At 49.1% G+C, this 20,675-nt stretch overlaps 1 protein-coding gene across 1 annotated transcript; it reads left to right on the forward strand.

The window, feature by feature from the left end:
- Positions 1-1,231: 1,231 nt before the first annotated feature.
- On the forward strand, positions 1,232-15,414 carry PPIE (peptidylprolyl isomerase E). Its single transcript, XM_054572030.1, has 10 exons — positions 1,232-1,288; positions 2,364-2,462; positions 3,432-3,475; positions 4,163-4,189; positions 5,360-5,441; positions 5,935-6,035; positions 8,225-8,348; positions 11,300-11,485; positions 14,670-14,812; positions 15,014-15,414. The coding sequence occupies exons 1-10, from the start codon at positions 1,258-1,260 to the stop codon at positions 15,080-15,082; spliced, it is 906 nt and encodes a 301-aa protein (XP_054428005.1). The 5' UTR covers positions 1,232-1,257; the 3' UTR covers positions 15,083-15,414.
- The last annotated feature ends 5,261 nt before the right edge of the window (positions 15,415-20,675 follow it).

A 20,675-nucleotide genomic window follows, 5' to 3' on the forward strand; every position in this document is an offset into this window, starting at 1 on the left:
TATTTTAGCTAAGTGAGTTCTAAAATTCATAGGAAAGAGTAAATGTACAAGAATATTCAAGATAACTTTGAAAAAAAAGGAAAAGATAGCAGATATAAAGCTTTATTATTAAACTAAAGAAGTTGAATAGGGTAGAATTATTTCAGATCTGTTTAAAGGGGCAGAGAGCTCAAATACAAACCAAACATACTGGAGACTTGATATATAGCAGAAAAGCCACCATCAGCTCTACCAGAGGATTGGGGAGTGGGGACTGCACTATGCTGTAAGAACAATAGGCTCTCCATTTGGGCAGCTGTCAGAGCAGATTTTAGAACATGAATGCGCCCCTCCCACCCCCACCCCCACTTACAACCTTTGGTAACTTCTTAAGTCTTCCAAATGCTCCACATGGCTTACAGGAAGGACCCTGCATTGTGTGGCCCCTGCCCACCTTTCCTGCCAGACATCATGTTCCTCACATTCTGGCCTTTCAGTTCTTTGAGTGAGCAGAAGCTGTCTCCTCACCCTGAGGTCCTTTTTTCTACTTACTCCTCTTTCTGGCTCCCCTTCCTTCGGGTTTCAATTTAAATGTGACCTCAGGTAGGCCATAACCCATCGCTCTGTCTAAATCAGGTGGCCCCATAATTTTCTATCACATATGTCAACCTGTGATTTATGTATTAGTTGGTTTATTCCAAGAGTCCGCACACGTTTTTCCTAGAGCCAGGTGGTAGATATTTTAGGCCTTGTGGACCCTAGGTCTCCTGCCCTTGCAGTGTGAAAGCAGCCACCGACAATACTTAAAAGAATGAGCATGACTGTGTTCCCATAAAGCTTTTTTTTAATGGACATTGAAAACTGAATTTCAATATTTTTACTGTCACGAGCTATTCTTGTTTTAATATTTTTCTCAAGTATTTAAAAATGAAAAACCAGTTCTAGCTTGCAGGCTGTCCAAAAAACAGGCGGCCAGGGGTTTCACACGGACGGTAGTTTATTTGCAGTAGTCTGCTATTTGAGGCCCCGACTGATTCGGCCCAGGATTGTTTCCAGCAGCACTGAGCACCAGCAGCGCAGGACCTGGCATTTTCTTTCGTCCCAGGGCACCTCCCGGGGCGCCAATGTTTCCTAGGAGACGGAGGCGGACTAGGCCCTCCCAGGAGTGGGCGGGGCCTGCGAGCGCCGCGACGCGGGGGCGGGGCCGAGCGGAGGGGCGGGGCCGTGGGGAGGGGGTGGGCCGGCCGCAGGCTTCCGGAAGGAGAGCGCGGGAGCAAGATGGCCACTACCAAGCGTGTGCTGTACGTGGGTGAGCAGGCACGGGCGCCAGGGGGTCTGGGCGAACCCGATCCTAGTGGGTCCGAGCGTGGGACTCGACGCCGAGGGCGGCGAGTAGCTGTCTAGGTGGGATCTATAGCAGTATTGCATTGCTTCTGGGTGTTAGCCCGAGACGTGGAGATCTTTCCGGCTCTCCTCCAAGCCCGCTAAACTCTGACAGGTACTCCTTCATCTCCTGGGTCCGGAGGATTGGTAAAGGAATACTATGACCTCCAGATCCTCACGCCCAGTCATTTTATAAACATTCACTTGCAGCGATGGCTCAGCCCTGGCCCCTGCCCCGAAGGAAGTGGTCCCAGTCTAGCCAGGTAGAAGTGAGTATAACTTCAGTAGCACAGTTTGCTGAGCGCTTTGGTGGGGACAGACCACTATGATATGTGCCTGGGTGTAGGGAGAGATGATCCTTTCTGGCCTGGGTGCGGGGAGAAACGATCCTCCCTTCTGCAGAGATGAGAGCAAATTTTCAGGATATGGTGACGCTAGTGCTGATGATCCGGATTTAGCCAGGTAGTCAAAATAGGGGCAAGTGTATTTACTGAAAGAGAGCAGCAAGAGCAAAGGCCCAAAGGTGTGAAATAGCCTTACACTTGTAAGCAAGTGGATCTTGTTATGGGAAGCCAGAGATTTGGGGAAGCAGAGGAGAAAAGACTGAATAAAGAGGTGGGCAGGGCGCCAATTATGAAGAACCTGCTAAGGAGTTTGTACTCTATCCTGAGAACAGTAGAAAACCTTTGAAGGAGTTTAAGCAGGGAAGTGATGAGTTAAAATCTGCATCTTCCCAGGATCATTCTAATTGGCTGTGTGAAGGAGACAGAGATCAGTTTAAGAAGCTATTACAGTAATACTGGGGCTGGAGGAGGGTCTGCAGGAAGGGTGAAGAGAGCAGTCCTAAGTAAGTGTGAGGGAGCAGAGGAGAGGGATGCTTATGTACCCAAAGAACTGGATGGCACTACCCCTAACATTAGCTATAGGATGCTAACTGGGCTGCAAGGACTTCTCAAGAGAATAAAGGACATTGACTCAGAAAGCCCTTGGCTTCTTTGCAGGTGGACTTGCAGAGGAGGTGGACGACAAAGTTCTTCATGCTGCTTTTATTCCTTTTGGAGACATAACAGATATTCAGATTCCTCTGGATTATGAAACAGGTGAGTCCTTTTAGTGTCTCTTGTGATCAGAATCCTCCTACTGGGGAAAGAACCTCAGAAATTTTTTTTGAAGTCCTATCATGGTGTATTATATGGTTGGTGTATAAGAAAGTTCTGGAGGGTGCCTCAGCAGGGCAGCATGACAGTCAGTGATCTTGATGCAGAGGGAATGTGCTGAGGTTTGTGGTTGTGAACTGGAATAGACATCTTCAGAGAGTCCCATCTATTGGATTTGAGATAAAACAATTTTCAGTAGCGCAGTAGGAAGATAGATTTTGAGCTACATGGGGCTCAAAATGGACCTGACTTGTTGCAAACTGTCTACTGGGTACCCTACCCCACCCGCTTCCTTCTCGGCTGCTGTGCTGTTACACGGGGCGGCAGGAAAGCCTCGCCTAAGGATGGGGCCTTGGCTTCTGTGTACCTGGGTAAGTTTTCCCTTACTAAATATCACAGTTACGGTTCAGTTTTCTATTTTACCTTTGTTGTCACTTTTAAGATTGGAGTTTTAAACCCAGCCCTGTCATCGACCCTGTATGGTTGTTAGCGAGATCTTTCAATTCTCTGAGTATCCTTATCCAGGTTTTAGGATTCATGCTTTATTTACAATTTATGCTCAAAATGTATGTTTAGAATGAACAAGTTAAATGATTTCATTTTTCTAGTTGCCTTGCTTGCAAAGATTAAGGTTTTAATTTGGCTTTGGTAGAAGAAGGCTTATTTTAAAGAAAAATATAGTTTATAATTTAGCTATGTTCACTAAAAAATAGAGTTTAATATAACCTGAAATGTCGTTTAAACCAGGAAGAATTAAAGAATGAGATTCCTTCTTCTGAAATAGGAATTGGGTAGAATTTCTAATGTCTGGATATGGCTTGTTACTGGCTTCACTTTCCTTATGACCATCTGTTTCTTCCCATTGCCCTAAACAATAATTATTTGTTTTTGTTTTTTTCTTTTTTTCTTCAGAAAAACACCGAGGATTTGCTTTTGTTGAATTTGAGTTGGCAGAGGTGAGGAAATTCTGTTAACCTATGTTTCATTTTTGGTTTATGTTAATGTTATTACTGATTACAAAGGGTTAGGTTTCTGGGCCTTATGCTGATGCTTCCAGAGGACAAGACAGCTGTCCGAGGAAAAACTTCCCTCAGCCCTGGCCAGGTGGCTCAGTTGGAGTGTCATCCTGTACACCAAAAGGTTGTGGGTATAAACTCCTGGTCAGGTCACATACCTACGTTGTGGATTTGATCCCTGGCCGGGGCACATACAAGAGGCAACCAGTCAATATTTCTCTCACATCAATGTTCCTTTCTCTCTCTCTCTCTCAAATCAGTAAGCATATCTGCAGGTGAAGATTTAAAAAAAGAAAAATCTTCCCTCACTTAATCAAAGTGTAGACTGGTTAACACTGCAGACCGGCCAGGTCCTGCCCCTCTTGCTCTGCAGAGCTCCTGCAGCCGCACTCGTGGAGCCTTCTTGCCTGGCAGCACTGATGACTGCTGCTTACGCCCTCCACTAGATGGCATGTTGCTGTACTACCAGCTCTAAAGTCAGCTGGGAAGTGCTCTTTGTTAGGCACACAACCTAGGCAGGAGCTATAGAGGTGACTTTTTCCTGTTTTAATTTTTTGTGGACTTCTCCTGTTACTAAGTACATGTGTAGACAGCACACAAAGCTAAACTTGCACTTTTTCTTGGCAGGATGCTGCAGCAGCTATTGACAACATGGTACGGCTGGAATCTTCATTCTTACTGAAGTTGGTTTGGTGGTACAGAGGGGTCCTTGTTCGTATATTGGTGTGCCAAACTTCCAGACCTGCAAGGTTGCGTGGAGAAGTAAAAATTGTCATCATGTGAAAATATTTACTGGGAACTAATCACTTATAAGATTAATTCTTACTCAAACATCCTTCCCCATTTAACAATAATATAAATCCTAATCGTCCTTATTGGCCAATCTCTCGCTGACTACCCCATGTCTAGAATAATGAATTACAAGCACTATGCCAACTTATTGCACAGTGAAATTGCATATTTTGCAAAAGAGACAGGATTTCATGAAGTGTTGGACCAGTTAACAATTGAGAATAGAAATTCAATAAGGATAATGACAGGGTATGTTACCGATGCAAATGATTTCAACGTCCCAGAGAGGTCCCTGGGGAAAATGATGAAGCTCTTGAGTTATTTCTGCCCTCTTTGAGATCCCTGTGTTTTCATATCATATATAAGGTGTATCATATATAAGATGACTGTCAATAGAATTTTGCTGCAAGTAAAATAGGTGCTGCAAGTTCATCGGCACCACCTACATACTTGTTTTACAAATTTGTGCATAGTTAAACCTGAATATGAACTATAAGAAATTTATTTTCATTATTTTTAGTTTCATCACAGTCAAACCTTTTTCCTTTACTTTTTACCATGAAATTTTCCTTACTGCTCTAAATGGGTTTATAGTAAGTGACCTTTCCTGGTACCAATTATCTTTGGATAGTAAAGTTCTCCCCTGTCCCTGGTCTCTGTTACCCATTCACTGAACATCATCCTCAGCTCTCAGAGGGAGATCGCTTCTCACCATTTCAAAGCTGATCTTGACTTTTGAAGGTGAACTCAGGTACTTGGAAACTACATTTACCGCTGTAACCCTGACCCTGGAGTCACTGTCGGTAGCACAGTTCTTTGCTGGCCTTGAAAGATAGGTGTGCCGGCTCCAGGGGGTGGGGCAGGTCCCTGCAATCCACGGGCTGTTTTGTGGTGGGTGCAGGGCTTGCTCTGGCGGGGCTCAGGGATTAAGAGAGAACAAATCAGGAGCATGTCTCAGAAGCAAATTGCAAAACCATCTGACTGTCCTTTACCCTAACAGAGTTTAAGCAGCTGAATTTGCAATCTTTTCAGAATGAATCTGAGCTCTTTGGACGAACAATTCGTGTCAATTTGGCCAAACCTATGAGGATCAAGGAAGGCTCTTCCAGACCAGGTGAGTGGGGTCCACCACAGATTCCCCATCAGGTCTCCCAGTGTGGCTTGAGCCTCGTTTTTTAGTCCTATTACGTGGAAGCAGGTGCTGAGTGCCACACCTGGTGAACAGGAGTAGAGGATGGTTCACGTTGACGAAGCGCACGTGTGCTTTTGTAGGGACTAAAAAGAGTTTGAGCTTGTAAGGCTAATTGTTTCCATTTTAGAGAAACCCTGCCTGATCTCTTACCTTTCCCAGTTTTCTCGTTCCTGCGGTGTTTCACCAAGCGCTAGAACTGGCAAGACTACACATTTCCCTTTGACATGGCCTTTTCACTTAGCCCTGCTGAGAGCTGGACTTCAGGGCTGACATTCCCAGTGGGAACTTTCCGTGCCCTTGGGAATCCTGTGGCTGAGAGGGCCGCAGGGCGTGTTCCACTAGGCTGACTAGAGCAGCTAATCAGCAGTCGGCTGAAAGTGTGAATCTTAACGTTTGTTTGATTCTTTCCCTTCAGTTTGGTCAGACGATGACTGGTTGAAGAAGTTCTCTGGGAAGACTCTGGAAGAAAATAAAGAGGAAGAGGGATCAGAACCTCCCAAAGCAGAAACACAGGAGGTGAGATCGGAGGCGCGTGCTTCTGGAGGAGAGGCTGGCCCTTCCCCAAGAGACTCCTTTTTAAGTTTTATAGAAATTTGGAAATATATATAATAGCAGAGAGAGTGAAGACTGAACTCTTAGCACTTTGGCGAAGGAGGTGTTGAGTGAACTAAAGAGAGAAGCTTTAAGTGTCTCATCCTTGTGCTGTTGGGGGGTGAACTCGTCGGTTTCTTAGTCAGTTTAGGTACTGAGTTGTGACTGGCAGCCAACGGGCAGGAAGCGCACCGTGAGTGACGTGGTGAGTGCTTCTCTGCGGCCCTCCTGATCAGCCCCCTTCCTTCACTGCAGCATTTGACAACAGGCTCACAGCGTTCTCGTTCCTGCCCTGACACAGGAGAGTCAGAACAGGGTGGTGGGACCATCCCCGCCATCTCTACACGGGGGTGAGGTTCCCTCTTCCTCGGAGAACGCCGCTTCGGTGCTTTCCCCTGGTTCTCAGCAACCTCCCCGGTCACTGCTTCTCAGGCTCTTTCCTCCCCTCGTCATGAACATTGCTTCTTTCTTGGCTCAAGGCACACTTTTCTTTCGGCTAAAATAGTAGCATTCAATCTGATTTTTCGCAGCCTCTCCTGTGCTATTGATTTTCATCGTCTCTATTTCTAGTGCTGAACTTTGAACATTGTGCTGCAAGGCTCACAGGCAGCTTAAAGTTGCCTAGAATGGGTGCTCTCCCTTCTCTGATCCGGTTCTTCCTGTATTCCCAAGCTTGTAAATTTGCCACCATCCATCCACATGCCCCAAGCCAGAAATTTGGATACAAAGCAGAGCATATAATGGCCCTCACAGTCAATGGAATATCCCTAGACTCCTCTTCAAAATAGAGACAATATATCATCATTTTCTGCAAATTTTTCTCTTAAGTCTTCCTTGAATCCATCGTCCCTTATTGTTCCGTCGTCCTAACTTAGCCTCTCATTTGGGTCATTACAGCAGCTCCCTAAGGAGCCTTCTGGCTGGAGTCTTGCTCTCCTGCCGTCTTTCGTAAAGCACAGGACCAGTCGTCTGACTCTCCTGCTGAGAACTTTCCTGCGGCTCCCGTCACCTGTCCCACGGGATAAAGTGCGAGAGGGACTCCCCAGGTTCTTAGCGCTGACCCCCTCACCGGCCTCAGTTGCACCCCCACAGTGCAGTCCCCACTTGATGCTCTTACAAAAGCAGGCTTTGTATTGCACTCTGTGTCTTTGCTTTTGTACCGCCTACTGGTGTGCTTATTGCCTTTCCCTTTCTAGGCAACAAACTCTGAGGATCAGGGCCTTGTGCAATGCATCTTGTTAATAAAAAAGTCATGGGCTGGGTGGGTGGTGTGAGCAGTGTAGGTGTGAATTCCAGCTTTACTACTTACCGCCGCTGTGACCTTGGGCACGTTACTGAACTTCACCGTGCCTCGGTTTCCTCATCTATAAAGTGAGGATAGTAGCGGTTCTGATCTCAGGGGTAGTTATGAGGATTAAATGAGCTACTAAACATAAAATGTTTAGAGTAGTATTCTATGCATGCAAGTGCTGTGTAAATATTTGCTGCTGCTACTGTGCTGCTGCTCTTGTTAGCAGCAAATGATAAAAGTATATCCTCAGCACATTTGTTAAACTGAAACACAGATTTTGTCTTTTCTCTTGGAACAAATGTGACGGCTGTATTAAATGTCTCTTCGTCCTCTGCTTAGCTTTGTCTACTTGGGTATAAAGCAAGGCTTCCTCAACCTCCTCCATTGTCCTCTGAACACTTGGGCCCAAGCTGGGGGGCTACCCGCCTTGCTTCCATTGTAGCCAGCCTTTGGGTACACGGGGTTAAGCATGCCAAGGGGGGACAGTGTTACATAAATGGGTCCCTTTAACTGGGGTAAGGTGGGTGGGCTTGAGCTGGGATGCGAAGGCGCTGAGAGCTGTGTTGGCCAGGCAGTGTCATTCTGTGACTGCAGGGAGGGCGAAGCCAGCGGGCGTGTCCGAGGGCTCATGTCACTGGGTGTCCAGTTCGGTGCTGTGGCCGTGGCCTCTGCCTCCTGCAGCCCCGCCAGGCCCAAGGCCTTCCCTGTGAGCGCTCGCTCCGGCCTGCTCCCTGCAGCTGGGTTCTGGGTGTGTTTTCAGAATTCTCGCTCTCCCACCTGGGGAGTCAGGGAGTTCTCTCTGAGTGATTTCTTCTGCATCCAGGGAGAGCCCGCTGCAAAAAAGGCCCGGTCCAATCCTCAGGTGTACATGGACATCAAGATTGGGAACAAGCCAGCCGGCCGCATCCAGATGCTCCTACGTTCAGATGTCGTTCCCATGACAGCAGGTGAGCAGGGCTCTGGTCAGGACTGCCAGGAAGCCGGTGTCCTTGACATTGTTTCTGACCTAAGTAGATTTGATCCTGCAATCCAGTAACAGATGAGTCTCAGCAGGTGTTTTTAAAGCTTTGTAAGTGCTGGTTTACTATTTTTAAATAATTTTTTTAAAAAATAAGTAAAGGCTTCTCATCAAGACAGAGGCGTAGGTAAATATGGCTCACCTCCTCACACAACCACATCAAAATTACAAGTAAACGACAGATCATCAATCTCTCAGAACTGTCAGAAATCGAGTTAGCAATTTGAGTGGAAATCTTACAACTATGGAACTAAAGAAACCACATCCATCCAGACAGATAGGAAGCATGGAGATGCAGGATGGGCTGGTCCCACACCCCCATGTGCTGGATTAAAAATTCGAGAGGGATATCTTGGGAGTGATGAGTCAGCCCCACACCAGGTCCCCCAGCCCAGGATTCCAGTGCCAGGAAGATAAGACCCCATAACTTCTGGCTGTAAAACCAGTGGGATTTCAATCAGTGAAAGAAACTACTGGGTTCCCAAGAAGTGCCTCTTAACGGGCCTGTTCACAGACTTGCTCAGACTCACTCCTGAGCTCCGGCACCGGGGTAGCAGCTTAAAAGGCACCAGTGGCATATAGGGAGGAACTGAAGTGTCTGGCAGCAGGCCAGAGCTGGGGGCAACTTTCTCCCAGACAGAAAGGCAGGCAGAAACCATTGTTCCTTTTCTGAGCCCTCCCCTGACAGAACCACAGAGTTAGCAGGTGGGGGCCATATCTGAGACTCCATCAACCTGATTCTCAAGGTTTGGTTTGCTCTGCCCAGGGAATATCTGGGCTCTGCCCCACCCAATTTACGGCCCACCAAAGCTGTTAACAGTGGCTTTTCCATATGAATAGCTGGTCTCAGCTGAGGCTCCACAGCTTCCTAAATCCTCTCAAACAAGCAACCACCAGCCTCAGTGAGCCCCCAGCCCTGCTACCCCAACTTCTAGCTAAAAGGCCCCAGGTCTGGTACCAGGTCCGGCACTAGCTTTGGATCACAGTTTGGCTCACCTGGGAATCTCCAAGCCCAGCAAGTAGCAGCCATCGGCAGGTTGCTTCGTAGCTCATGCTGTGTGGCCCTGGGCAGAACACAGGTCGGAGCTGATCCTGCAGCACCCCCCGCCCTGGGAAATTCGAGCCCATGCACCCAGGGGACAGCCACCCTGCCCCTGCAGGCTAAAAGGGATTGGCAAGAAATGTTCAAAGTCATGAAAAGCAGGGATTAGAGGCAAGATTGCTCTACCCAGCAAAGATATCATTTAGAAGGGCAGATGAAAAGCTTCCCAGACAAAAAAAACTAAAGAAGTTCATCATTACCAGACCATTTTTACGTGAAATGTTAAAGGGACTTATTTAAGAAAAAGAAGATCAAAACTATGAACATTAAAGTGGCAACAAATTCAGAACTATGAACAAAATCTGAAAAAAAGCCCAACTAAGCAAACAGGAAGAACAGACACAGAATCATGGATATGGAGAGCATTTTGATGGTTGCCAGATGGGAGGGGGTTTGGGGAGTGGGTGAAGAGGTGAGGGAATTAAGAAGTACAAATAGGTAGTGACAATAGCCATGGGGATGTACAGTACAGTGTGGGAAACGGAGTGGGCTAAGAACTCAAACAGCTGACCCATGGACATGAACAATGGTGGGGCCGCTGCTTGAGGGAGTGGGGGTGCTGGGTAGAGGGGGCAGTGGGAGAGAAACTGGGACCACTGTAATAGCATGATTAATGAAGTGCAACAAAAAATATGTAAGTAAACATGTATTCAGTTTTTTAAAAAAACCATACACAAAAGCATTGAAGGCAATAAATTTAAAACTTAAAGTCTTTTTTCCCCCTCTCTACATCTAGTCCTCTCTAGTAGTAATTTAACTAACAGTTATTCTTTTCAGTGTGTTACATATTGACTTTTACTTATTCTTTTTAATTTAAATATTATGTAGGCATAGATTTAAAAGTCAACCTCAGAAAGCTTGTTTGGTAGAAAAGCCGTCCCGGGATGCCGCCCTGCCCCGCCCTGCCGCCCCCCCACCCCCACCCCACCGACCTCATTTGCTGCTCCTCAGAGGCAGCCAATTTCAGTTCTTAGCTGGTGCTTTTGGTTCTTACTTCCATATTGGTAGCTAACAGGTTTATGTTGCCACTTCCTGGTTTTTCATAATAAGATAGACATAATCTATAGGCTTCTTACTTCAGAAGATAAGAAACTAGCTTTTAAAATCACCTTTCCCATCCCTTTGTCTTCCTTATATAGTTACCATAATTTTGTTTAAGTTTAGATCGCCAGTTATTCTAACAATGTAAGGAAGCATCACACTATGATAACTTTTATGCAAAGTATTTCGTTTTCCCTGGAATTCATAGTTGTCTTGCTTTCACATTTGCCTAGTCTTCTATGCACTTATTCCTGATTCCCTCCCAAATTCTCCTGCCTGTCTAACCCTCTCACAGCAGATACTCTGCCAGTTTCACCCTCTTGGAGCCGCTCCCCCGGAGCCTTGCGATGTGCTCCAGCAGCTGCTCTCCAGGCCCGCGCACAGCGGTTGTCGCGGGGTCTCTTGTTTTCACCTCTGTGTGGCCACCTCTGTTGTCTTCCTTTTTTTTTTTTCCTTTTTAGATTTTATTTATTTACTTTTAGAGGTGTTTCTTCTAAGATCCTGTTTGGTTTTTCTTTTTTAAAAAAATTACCACCAATTTAGTGCAGAGCAGAGCTAGATAGAGTGCATGTACTCACTCCCCCTTCTTCAGCCAGAATCCCCTGTAGTCCTTTGTGTCAGTAGCACAAAAGCTAACAGGAAAATTTAATCAAATATGGTTTTCAGAGTGTAGTTAGAGGGAGGTTTTAGTTTCTTTCGTTTTTTAGCCTGAGCTCCTTTTCCTTTCCCAACCCCAGAGAATTTCCGTTGCCTGTGCACCCATGAGAAGGGCTTTGGCTTCAAGGGGAGCAGCTTCCACCGCATCATCCCCCAGTTCATGTGCCAGGGCGGCGATTTCACGAACCACAACGGCACCGGGGGCAAGTCCATCTACGGGAAGAAGTTTGATGATGAAAACTTCATCCTCAAGCACACGGGACCAGGTTGGATGCGATCAGCGGGTGGTGACGCGTGGGGCGGGGCGGGGGCGGGGTGGCTGTGCAGGACGGAAGGCCGGGCTGTGGCTCTGGCCAAGGGGTCGGGGTTGGAGGAGACCCAGCTGGTGAACAGAGGAGGGTTCCGCCTGGCTAGAGCAGAGTAAGCTTGCTCCCATTCATACGCTCTCCGTCCCCCCTCCGTGTCCACGCTGCCTGTAGCCCCTAACCTAGATTCAGTTGTCTGCCATTATCAGCTCTTAATGCCTGAACCCCACTGCCCCGCGCTCTGTTAGGATTACCCAGTAACAGATCTCAGTGGTTGGTCCCCCAGCAACTAGAGAAAAACACAGAATTGTGCTGAGTGGTCCCACTTGAAGTTTAGAACCATAGTTCCTCAGGCGGCCCTGGGCAGACTTACTAGGTTACCTTGGTTAATGCTCAATCCCAGAGATAACAGTTCCATACCTTCCTTCACTCCCAAGACCTCCACATCACCCTCTGCCTCAGCTCTTCGGCCTCCTGCGTCTCTCCACACAGGCCCACTCTGACCTCCCTCCAGGCACAGGGGATGAGCTGTCTCCCTGCACCATCCCCTCTCCCCTGCTTAGGGACCTGGCTTCTGCGCTTGTTCTTCCCCTTGGCCTTGCTCCCTTGTACACTGCATTCCCCTGCTCTGCTAGAGCAGCCCATCAACATAAAAGCACGTGGTATCAGCCCAAAATCATCCTTTGACTCATGCCTCCCCGCCTCAATGCTCACCCATGTGTTTGGTCCTCTTTCTAAGCAAAATTTCTTGAAAAAGTTAGGTAGACTCCCTGCTTTCTGCCCTCTCCACACTCCTCTAGCCAGACTTGTAGCCCCACCTGTCCACTCTTACGGGAGACGCCAACAGCGGTTATCAGCCTCATCTTATTGCATCTCCTGGCAGCATTTACACTCTTCACCCCTTGGTCTTGGCTGGCAGGACTCCGCCCTCCTCTAGTTTCCCTTTTATCTAATTGGCTACTTTTTCTCAGTCTTTGCTGTCTCCTCCTTTAACTGACCCCTAAAAATCAAACTGGCTCAGAGCTGTCTTTCCTGTTCTCCATAGAAGCCTATTGCCCGTTGCCCCTTTTTTCCTAACGATTGTTTATAGTGCCCCTCCTTAATGTGCTGAAGCAGAATTCATAGGTGACACATCCTACCTGCCCATATAATTATTTTACAAACCAAGTTTAAGCCACCCACTGAAAAACAAATATTGTTCTATAACTAAGAGAACATCAAAGGGAAATAAGTTGTGGTAGAAGAATGTGGATCTCTGTACGTAAATCTTCAAGCACAACTATGCCAGATGACAGTGAATGTTCAGTTGCAGCAACTGGAAAGGCAGCTGGGTGTGTGGACCTACAGCCTTGATTTACATAGTAATTGCAAATAACAACTTTCAGCTTAAATGTATAATGGAATTAGGTTGTAGGTGCAGACAGCTGTAAACCGATCATCCACACCCATGTCTGGCAGGACACTTGAGAGTCTTAGAGGAGATGGGACAATTCGTCATTAAGTGCAGACCCCTAGCATTTCAGGCCTCCCCCTACACTAATGCCAGTCGTACCTTGTAACATGTCTGATAACCAAAAACATTTAGGTTTCCAAAGGACTCCTAGGGATGGGACCAACCCCACTGAGAACCGTTGGCCCAGGCAAACCCGTCCCTGGGCTTTCAGTCACTCCCGCGTTCAGTGTCCGGCCCCTCTCTCCCTGTCCTCTCCCCCTGGACCCCCGCCATGGCTCTACATGCCCAACAGCTCTTGCTCGTCTCTCCAAACTCTTCCTCCCCTCTTCCTGTTTCAGTTAGTGACACCACTGTCCACCTGGCCGAGGAGTCAGACCCTTAGGACTCATCCTTGACCCCTCTCCTCAGTCACCCGTATGTCAGATCCTTCTCTCTTCAGTCACATCCTGCTCCAGCCACTCTTCACCCTGCTCTACCACCAATGTCTTCTGAGCTCACTTCCGGTTCCACTCTTGCCTCTTCCCCCTCATAGTCTAATATTGAGATGGTCAGAGCAATCCTTCCAGGTAGAAATTCAGTCCCATCATTCTGCTGGCTGACCTGTTCCGGGGCCACATTGCCCGTAGGATCCAGTCCAGCAGGGCCGACCAGCCTGGGCCCGGCACCTCCCCAGGCTCACTGACCTGCTGCTGCCCTCTCTGCATCCCCCCCGCAGGCTTGCTGTTCCTCACTGCCCTGAGGGCCTCGGCCAGTGCTGCCTCCGCCCTGGAGTGCTGTTCCTCCAGTTTCTGCAGGGTCACCCTCCCTTCAGGTGTCACCTCGTCGGAGGGACCTGCCCTGGCCTCACTCTCTAACGGGCTTTCCTACCATCTTGCTCTTCCTTTGAGTCAGCTCCATTTTTCGTCACACAGTTACTACCTGAAACTATGTTATTTTGTCTCCCTCTGAGAATGTCAGCCTCCTGAGGGCAGGACGCAGGCTTCCTTTTCACTGTGGTATCCTGGAACAGCGTCTGACACGTAGTAAACACGCAATAAATGTTTGACTATTTAAAACAGATGCTCACAGGGCTGGTCTGTTATGTGTCAGACACCCTGCTCTGCTGTGGCACTGAGCGTAGAATGAGACTCGGTCCCCATCCCCGGGGAGCACACGGTACAGAGGCCCAGCCCTGAAGAGCGGCTTTCTCGCTGCCACAGACAGGCTGCAGCTTTTCGTGACGCCCCTCAGCACCCCCCGCCAAACCTGGGCCTTTTACACTAAACTCAGATGTCCCCTCCTCCAGAGAGCCTCCAATGATGGCGGCACCAGCATGCATGACACACACAGTCTCTGTGTGACTGCACCTCTGCTTCCATTCCCTGTTCAGCTGCCTGTCACTGGCTTCCCTCTGTCGTGGCTGTCACAGCACAGTTCTCTTTTGAGTGACTCTTTTGCACTACACTGCGCTCCACCAGGGCTGGGACCCGTGTCCCCAGAGCTCAATGAGGGTCTTGTACAAAGCAGACAGTAAGTATTCGTGGAGCGAATGAAAGAAAGGACAAGCCAGGATAAAATGATTGAAACAACCCTGCCCGCCATTCCATGGACTGTCATTGAGTGGAAGACAGGCATCCGCGTGGTCAGTCTGTCCCAGGGTCAACCTGGCCGGGAAGCCCAGGGAGGGGGCTGAGCCACTTGTCCCTCTCCCAGGCCTGCTCTCCATGGCCAACTCTGGCCCAAACACCAACGGCTCCCAGTTCTTCCTGACATGTGACAAGACAGATTGGCTGGACGGCAAGCATGTGGTATTTGGGGAGATCACGGAAGGCCTGGATGTCTTGCGAAAGATCGAGGTGGGTAACTGCCCAGCCCTGAGTGCACAGCCCTGAGGGGCAGCGGGAGCAGGCGCCCTGTGGCCTGGAGGGAGGGCTCGCCCGCTCCGGAGGAGGCTGCCTGTGCTCAGGCTGGGAGTGGGAGGTGGGACGTTTGTCCCCGAGTCCCCCTTTAATCTTCAGCCTCCCTCCCTGGTTTCCCCGCTTCTGTTCCCCTCAAAGGCCCAGGGCAGCAAGGACGGGAAGCCAAAGGAGAAGGTGATCATCTCCGACTGTGGGGAGTACGTGTGAGAGGTGCTTTCCCTACACTGCGCCTGCGGGTCCAGATTCGGCTGCCCCAGGGACACAGCACTTGTTAAGCGGGGGTCCAAGACACTGCCCTTCTCGGCGTCAGCCTGGAGCAGCCCCTCTGCAGACCGTCTGGGCTTCCCCTGGCTCTTCCCCAAGCGCGGCCGCGGGCCCGGAGCCAGCACAGACGCCACCTTCCCCACCGTGGGTGGCTGGGCGTGGCCTTCCTAGGCCTTTGCTGCCAGGGCCTCTCCTGGGCCCACCAGTGTGACTCTTGGACGTTTCCTCATAGTTTATTTTACCAGATATAATAAACACCCCCCCCCCAAAAAAAATGGCAACCTCAGTCTTTTCTCTCTTGAGTCGTTCAACTGATTGTATGAGGCCCAGCCACATTATGGAGCGTAATCTGCTTTATTTCAACTCTACTGATTTAAATGTTAATCACATCTGAAGTATACCTTCACGGCAATGTCTCGACTGGTGTTTGACTGAAAACTGGATACCATGACCTAGCCAAGTTGACACATAAAGTTAACCAGCACAATCCCAAAAACATATACTACCTGAACCTTCACAGAAAGCTTGCCGACCCCTGAATGAGGCACATGGTCCCACCCCCACGCTGAGCCTTGGCCCTACGGTGTGCAGCCAATGCTTGGAGCCAAGATGGGCTGGCTTCTCTCCACTGCCCTTCCTTGTTTGGTTTGGCTGGTGGCTTTGAAGATCCTTCAGCTGTGGAGGGCTCTGAGCAGGGACTGAGCCCTCTGCCCACGCCATTCAGATCTACAGGAGGCGAGAGGGGCCTGCTGCCCTCCGGCCATGCTCCTGGGATAGCTCCTGCTGAGGGGTGGTGGCATTCTGGCTCTGCCTCTGGCTCCCCGGGCAGACCGACTCCCAGCCTTTGGCTGAGCGCCCTCTGCTGGAGGTGGCCAGGTTTCTGTCTCCTTGTGGCTGGGATGTACCACGGTTACCCCAGAGCTTCTGAGCAAGACCCTCCAAGCAGAGAGCCCCATCGGTGTACACTGTAGCCCCTGCAGGTCAGGCACAGGGGTGGACAGGCTTTGGTGAAGTGGGGATGATGGCAGCGACTTCAGGGCTTTTACAGGAACCAGGAAAAGTGAAGAATTTAGCTCCCCCAGCCTGAAAGAGGACCGACTCGCAATGGTGACCCTGCCACTTGCCACTCTTCCCTGAAGGCCTGAGGAGGTTGAGGCTGACTCCAAAGTGCGGAAAGCCCAGCAGGTTTGGAGTCATTGGTGCCACTGCCCCTCGCAGGGGCCTACCAGGGTGTCCACTGGTGTGATCTCACTGTGTCCGCCCCGGAACCCTCTTCAGAGGTAAACCAAGGTTTGGGACATGACTGTGAAGGTCCCCTGGGACAAGGTGGCAGAGCTGTGACCAGAAGCTTGGCCTGTCTCCCACCCCCATCACAATGAGTCTTGGGAGCTTTCCGGGGCTCTAGGCTCAGTCTGTGGTGGGGGGGACCCATGGCCCGGCCGTGCCAGGCAGCAGGAAGGCCTCACAGCTTGGGGACAGTACCCTGGCTGCCAACTTCAACTACTCAGCACAGCAGTGACCCTCGTCGCTCAGGAGGGCGCTGTGGGGCCTTTGCTGCAGCCTGAAGGTCAAAGCTGCTTTCCTAGGACTGCCTGGCTCCCACCTGAGACGGCCTCCTTTGTCCACGTTGCTGTTGCTCCAGGACCAAGGACATGGGCCTGGTTTTGCCAGTTCATTCCCTAGGTCCTTTAGGGCTGGGCCCAGCCCTTGCACTGGCCCTCTGACAGCCGCACCAAGGGAGACACCCAGGGCTGTGGCCCTGGGAACAGTCCTGTGGCTGCTGGAGTTTCCTCTCTGACAGCTTATCTGCCTCAGGTGCTGCTGGCGCCGTGCATTCGCCACAGTCACGGCAGCCTTGCAGCAAACCTCCAGGGAAGTTGTGGGACGTACTTCTTTAGGGGTGAAGACTGAAGTCTCAGTTCAGGTGATAGAAAACCAGAAAGCCATGTGTTCAAAAAATATTTATTAACAGGGAAATTTTCACCATATAAGAAAGTGGGAAAAGCATATCTCAAAGTAGTTTAATACAATACGATACTAATCTTGTAAAAATACCTATCTATAAAATGTAAACCTCTATATATGTTTATTCTAAGAGGAAAAAAACTAGAAATAAATTCACAAAATATTATTAATAGTGTGTTTATCTGAGTCCTAGGACTATGGTGACTTGTATTTTTTTGTTTGTTTTTATTTAAACTTCTTTCCAAAACTGCATTATTTTTATAGTAAATAAACACATTTTTTAAAAAGGGCCAAGAGTTTGCACAAGACCTTTGCATAAGAAGGAAAACCTGGGAAGAACCAATCCTTGTTCAGATTGCTCAGAGTCCTTGCCCAGGTAGCTCATTTAGAGCATCGTCCAGATATGCCAAGGTTGCAGGTTCAGTCCCTGGTCAGGGCACATACACCAATGCATGCCTGAATAAATGGAACAACAAATCAATGTTTCCCTCTCTCTCGCCCCCTTCTTCTTTCTACCTAAAATCAATAAATAAAAAAAATTTTTTTAAGATGTGGTACGTACATTAAATAAACCAAATTGCTCAGAGGCACTTGTTGGGCACTGAGCGCCCTGTACAGGACAGTGGGATCCCCGTGTCAGGGAACACAGTGAAACTGCACAGCCCTGACCATTGCAGGCAACACCGGACACTTGCCTCAGGCCTTTCAAGCAGGTGAAAATTCAAGTCCTGCCCTTGAACGATTACAGTTTGCAGATACTTTAAGGAGAAGCCCAGCTCTGAAATAAATACACCGTCACCCACAGGACACATTCTGGGAGGAGGTTTAGTGGACAAGCATAGAAGGGGCTCAAAATTAGCAAATTCATTTATAATATCAGCAGGTGCCAGCTGTTCAGCATTTATTAACCTGACATTGTCCAAAATGTTTATGTACATATCTGATCCTTATAACAGCCTGGAAGGAAAGACCCAATATCCTGTTATGTGGAGGAAGAACCAGGATTCAAATCTATTTGGCTCCCCAATCTGTACTCTTGCTATTCTGCCTCTTTCCTATTTCTTAGGGATATTTCCAGAACATGTGACTTCCCTACCTTAGAAGACAACTTGGATCTTGAGGCCAACATTGCACTACAAATACCAAGGCTGACATACATTTCTCCTTAGCCTGTTTTTCCATGTGCTCTCCCTTCCTGTCAACTGTCAATGACTTTTCATTGCTGTCATTTCACGGGTGTGCACTGGCCATCCTTATTTATCCTTCTGGTCCGGTGTAACTAGGTAAACAAGCCATGTCCGGGACAGGAGAAAGGGAAACAGTGGCCTCTTGTGCTGCGTACCTGCCAGCCTGGGCCACCCACTGCAGCTGCCACGCTTGGGTCAGCAAAGAAGGTAACTCATGCGGTAAAATGCGTGGGCTTTGTGCCCACAATTATTTCACTGCTTGGGGCTTTTTCTGTTTAATTTGGTGATTAAATATCAGAAGTTGCTGGAAGTCAGATGGCCAGGCAGTTAAGCTTACTGCTTTTCAATTGTCCTGCAACTCCTATTCATTCCTGCTGTGCACAGCTTGACTGATAAGGTGTATATCCTATCTACAAACTTGTGGGTAATCTGACAGACATTTCTGGTGCAGCCCTCCCTATGCCAGGCCATTGCTGGGCACTAAAGATACCAGGGGAAATAAGAAATAGTTGTCAAAATAATTGGCTAATTTTAAATTTGCAGTTACCTAAAAGGCAATCCTTGATGTTGGGAAGAGAGGACTGTTACATAAGGACTAGAATGGCAAATAGGTTCCATGTTATGTGCCAATTCATGACAGCCACCTGGTTCATGACTCGGATTTGTGATGGCCACCAGAGCTTGGAGTTCAGCGTTATGAGGCTGCATCTAGGAATCAGTGCTCAGACACAGACTTCTTGGCTGAAGGCCCTTTTCGAGAGCATGTTAAAGATAGGAAATGAGGCCCTCAGGAGGAAGGAAGCCACCTACAAGTCAGGTCTCCGGACGTCTAGGCCAAAACTTAGATCCCTACACTGATGAAGAACTCGCTACCTGTCAGTATGGTCCTGTGGGAGGGTCTCTTCCTCCACACTCACTCCCAGCGCCGCACCCCCGCCCCGGTCCAGGTGTGGAGGCTGCTGTCCTGCAGCACGGCCCCAGCCTCCACCCCCACCTGCTCCAGGCCTGCTCTCCCAGAGCCTGTCCTCAGCGTGCAGAGTGAACCCCACAGATGCGCGTCCTTGAACACACGGGTCGTTCTGCCTCTGTGGGCCGTGCCTGTGGGTTGGGGCGGGCCCAGGATCTGCTATTAATGACACAGTATTTCAGGATTCGGGCAGCTGGACTCTGTCTGCGCCAGCAGGTAAATTACAGGTTTAGCAAGTCAGAAATCAAATAAACACTCCAACTGCCTGTGCTGCTCCAAGGAGAACAGTGGTTTCCGGGAACCTCCCCACCCAGCTCATCCTAATTACTGCCTGTCACTCCCCTGGGACAGGGGCCTTTTCTTTGGCTCACAGGAGCCAAGAAAACAGGATGGGGCTCCTGGGCACACGGGATGACGCAGACTTTGGTGACCAGCTTGTTTTTGACAATTTATGGACACAACAGGTGCTGACAAGTCCCTGTCCTGGTCCCACACCTGGCCACAGGCCACCCAGTATCACAGACACGTTGCTCTGGGTGGAATGGATTGCTCCTTAGCAGGAGATGGCAAAGAGTTTTCCATCTCTAATGTGCTGGCAGTGGCTGCCTGGAGTTCCGTGCTGATCACATTGACATTCTATCCAGATCTGGGAGTAAAAATATCAAGGTTGATTATTGATGTCTGCCGTGTAGAAGGGAAAGGAAAATTATGTCATCTGTGCTGGGCACTGTCATCCTGGGCCACCCAACGTATACTTGGCTTAGTAAAAAGATAACTTTCCTGCCACGCTGAACTCCCAATGGTTCAACATGGCGAAGACAGATGGGTCAGTGAAACCACAGAGAATTCTTGTTTCTCCAAAGGCAAAATTTCAATGTACTGAACGTCTTCCCCAAAAAGCAGAGACAGATCAAGGACAGGAAGAGAGAAGATAAATGTCATTGGTCTTAGCCCTAAACCATGTTGTTCATTCGGCTCTTTCTGGAGTTGCCCGCCCGCCTCCCCGTGGCCAGCAGTTTGGTAACTCAGATCTGCAAACAGAAAACACAGGGGGCAAGTCCATGCTCTTTAACAGAAGTGCCCAGAAATGCCTAGGTTTGCCCCTGAGAAGGGCAGGCAACCGGAGGTGGGCCAGGCCCATCTATATATCCCCAAACCTGGAATGGATAGCAGAGGGCCTGCATGGCCATCTTGGGCTCCAGGTGCCTCTCAGGTCATTCCACGTCTGTCCACAGCCTGGGCCAGCAGTGAGCAAGGGCAGGTCCTCAGACAGGGCTTTTGTGCCAACCCCAAAGTACCCCAAAAGGGCGAGGGCTGGGACAGAATCCAGCTTGATGACTGAGACCACCAGGACTGGAGGCCAGAATCTATCACAGTCTCAGGCAGTGGAAGTGTCAAGGGGGCCTGAAAGGACCCA

The sequence above is a fragment of the Pteronotus mesoamericanus genome, unplaced genomic scaffold, assembly GCF_021234165.1.
Source record: "Pteronotus mesoamericanus isolate MK-2021 breed Mesoamerican mustached bat unplaced genomic scaffold, CSHL_Meso_final contig_221, whole genome shotgun sequence".
Lineage (NCBI taxonomy): Eukaryota > Metazoa > Chordata > Mammalia > Chiroptera > Mormoopidae > Pteronotus > Pteronotus mesoamericanus.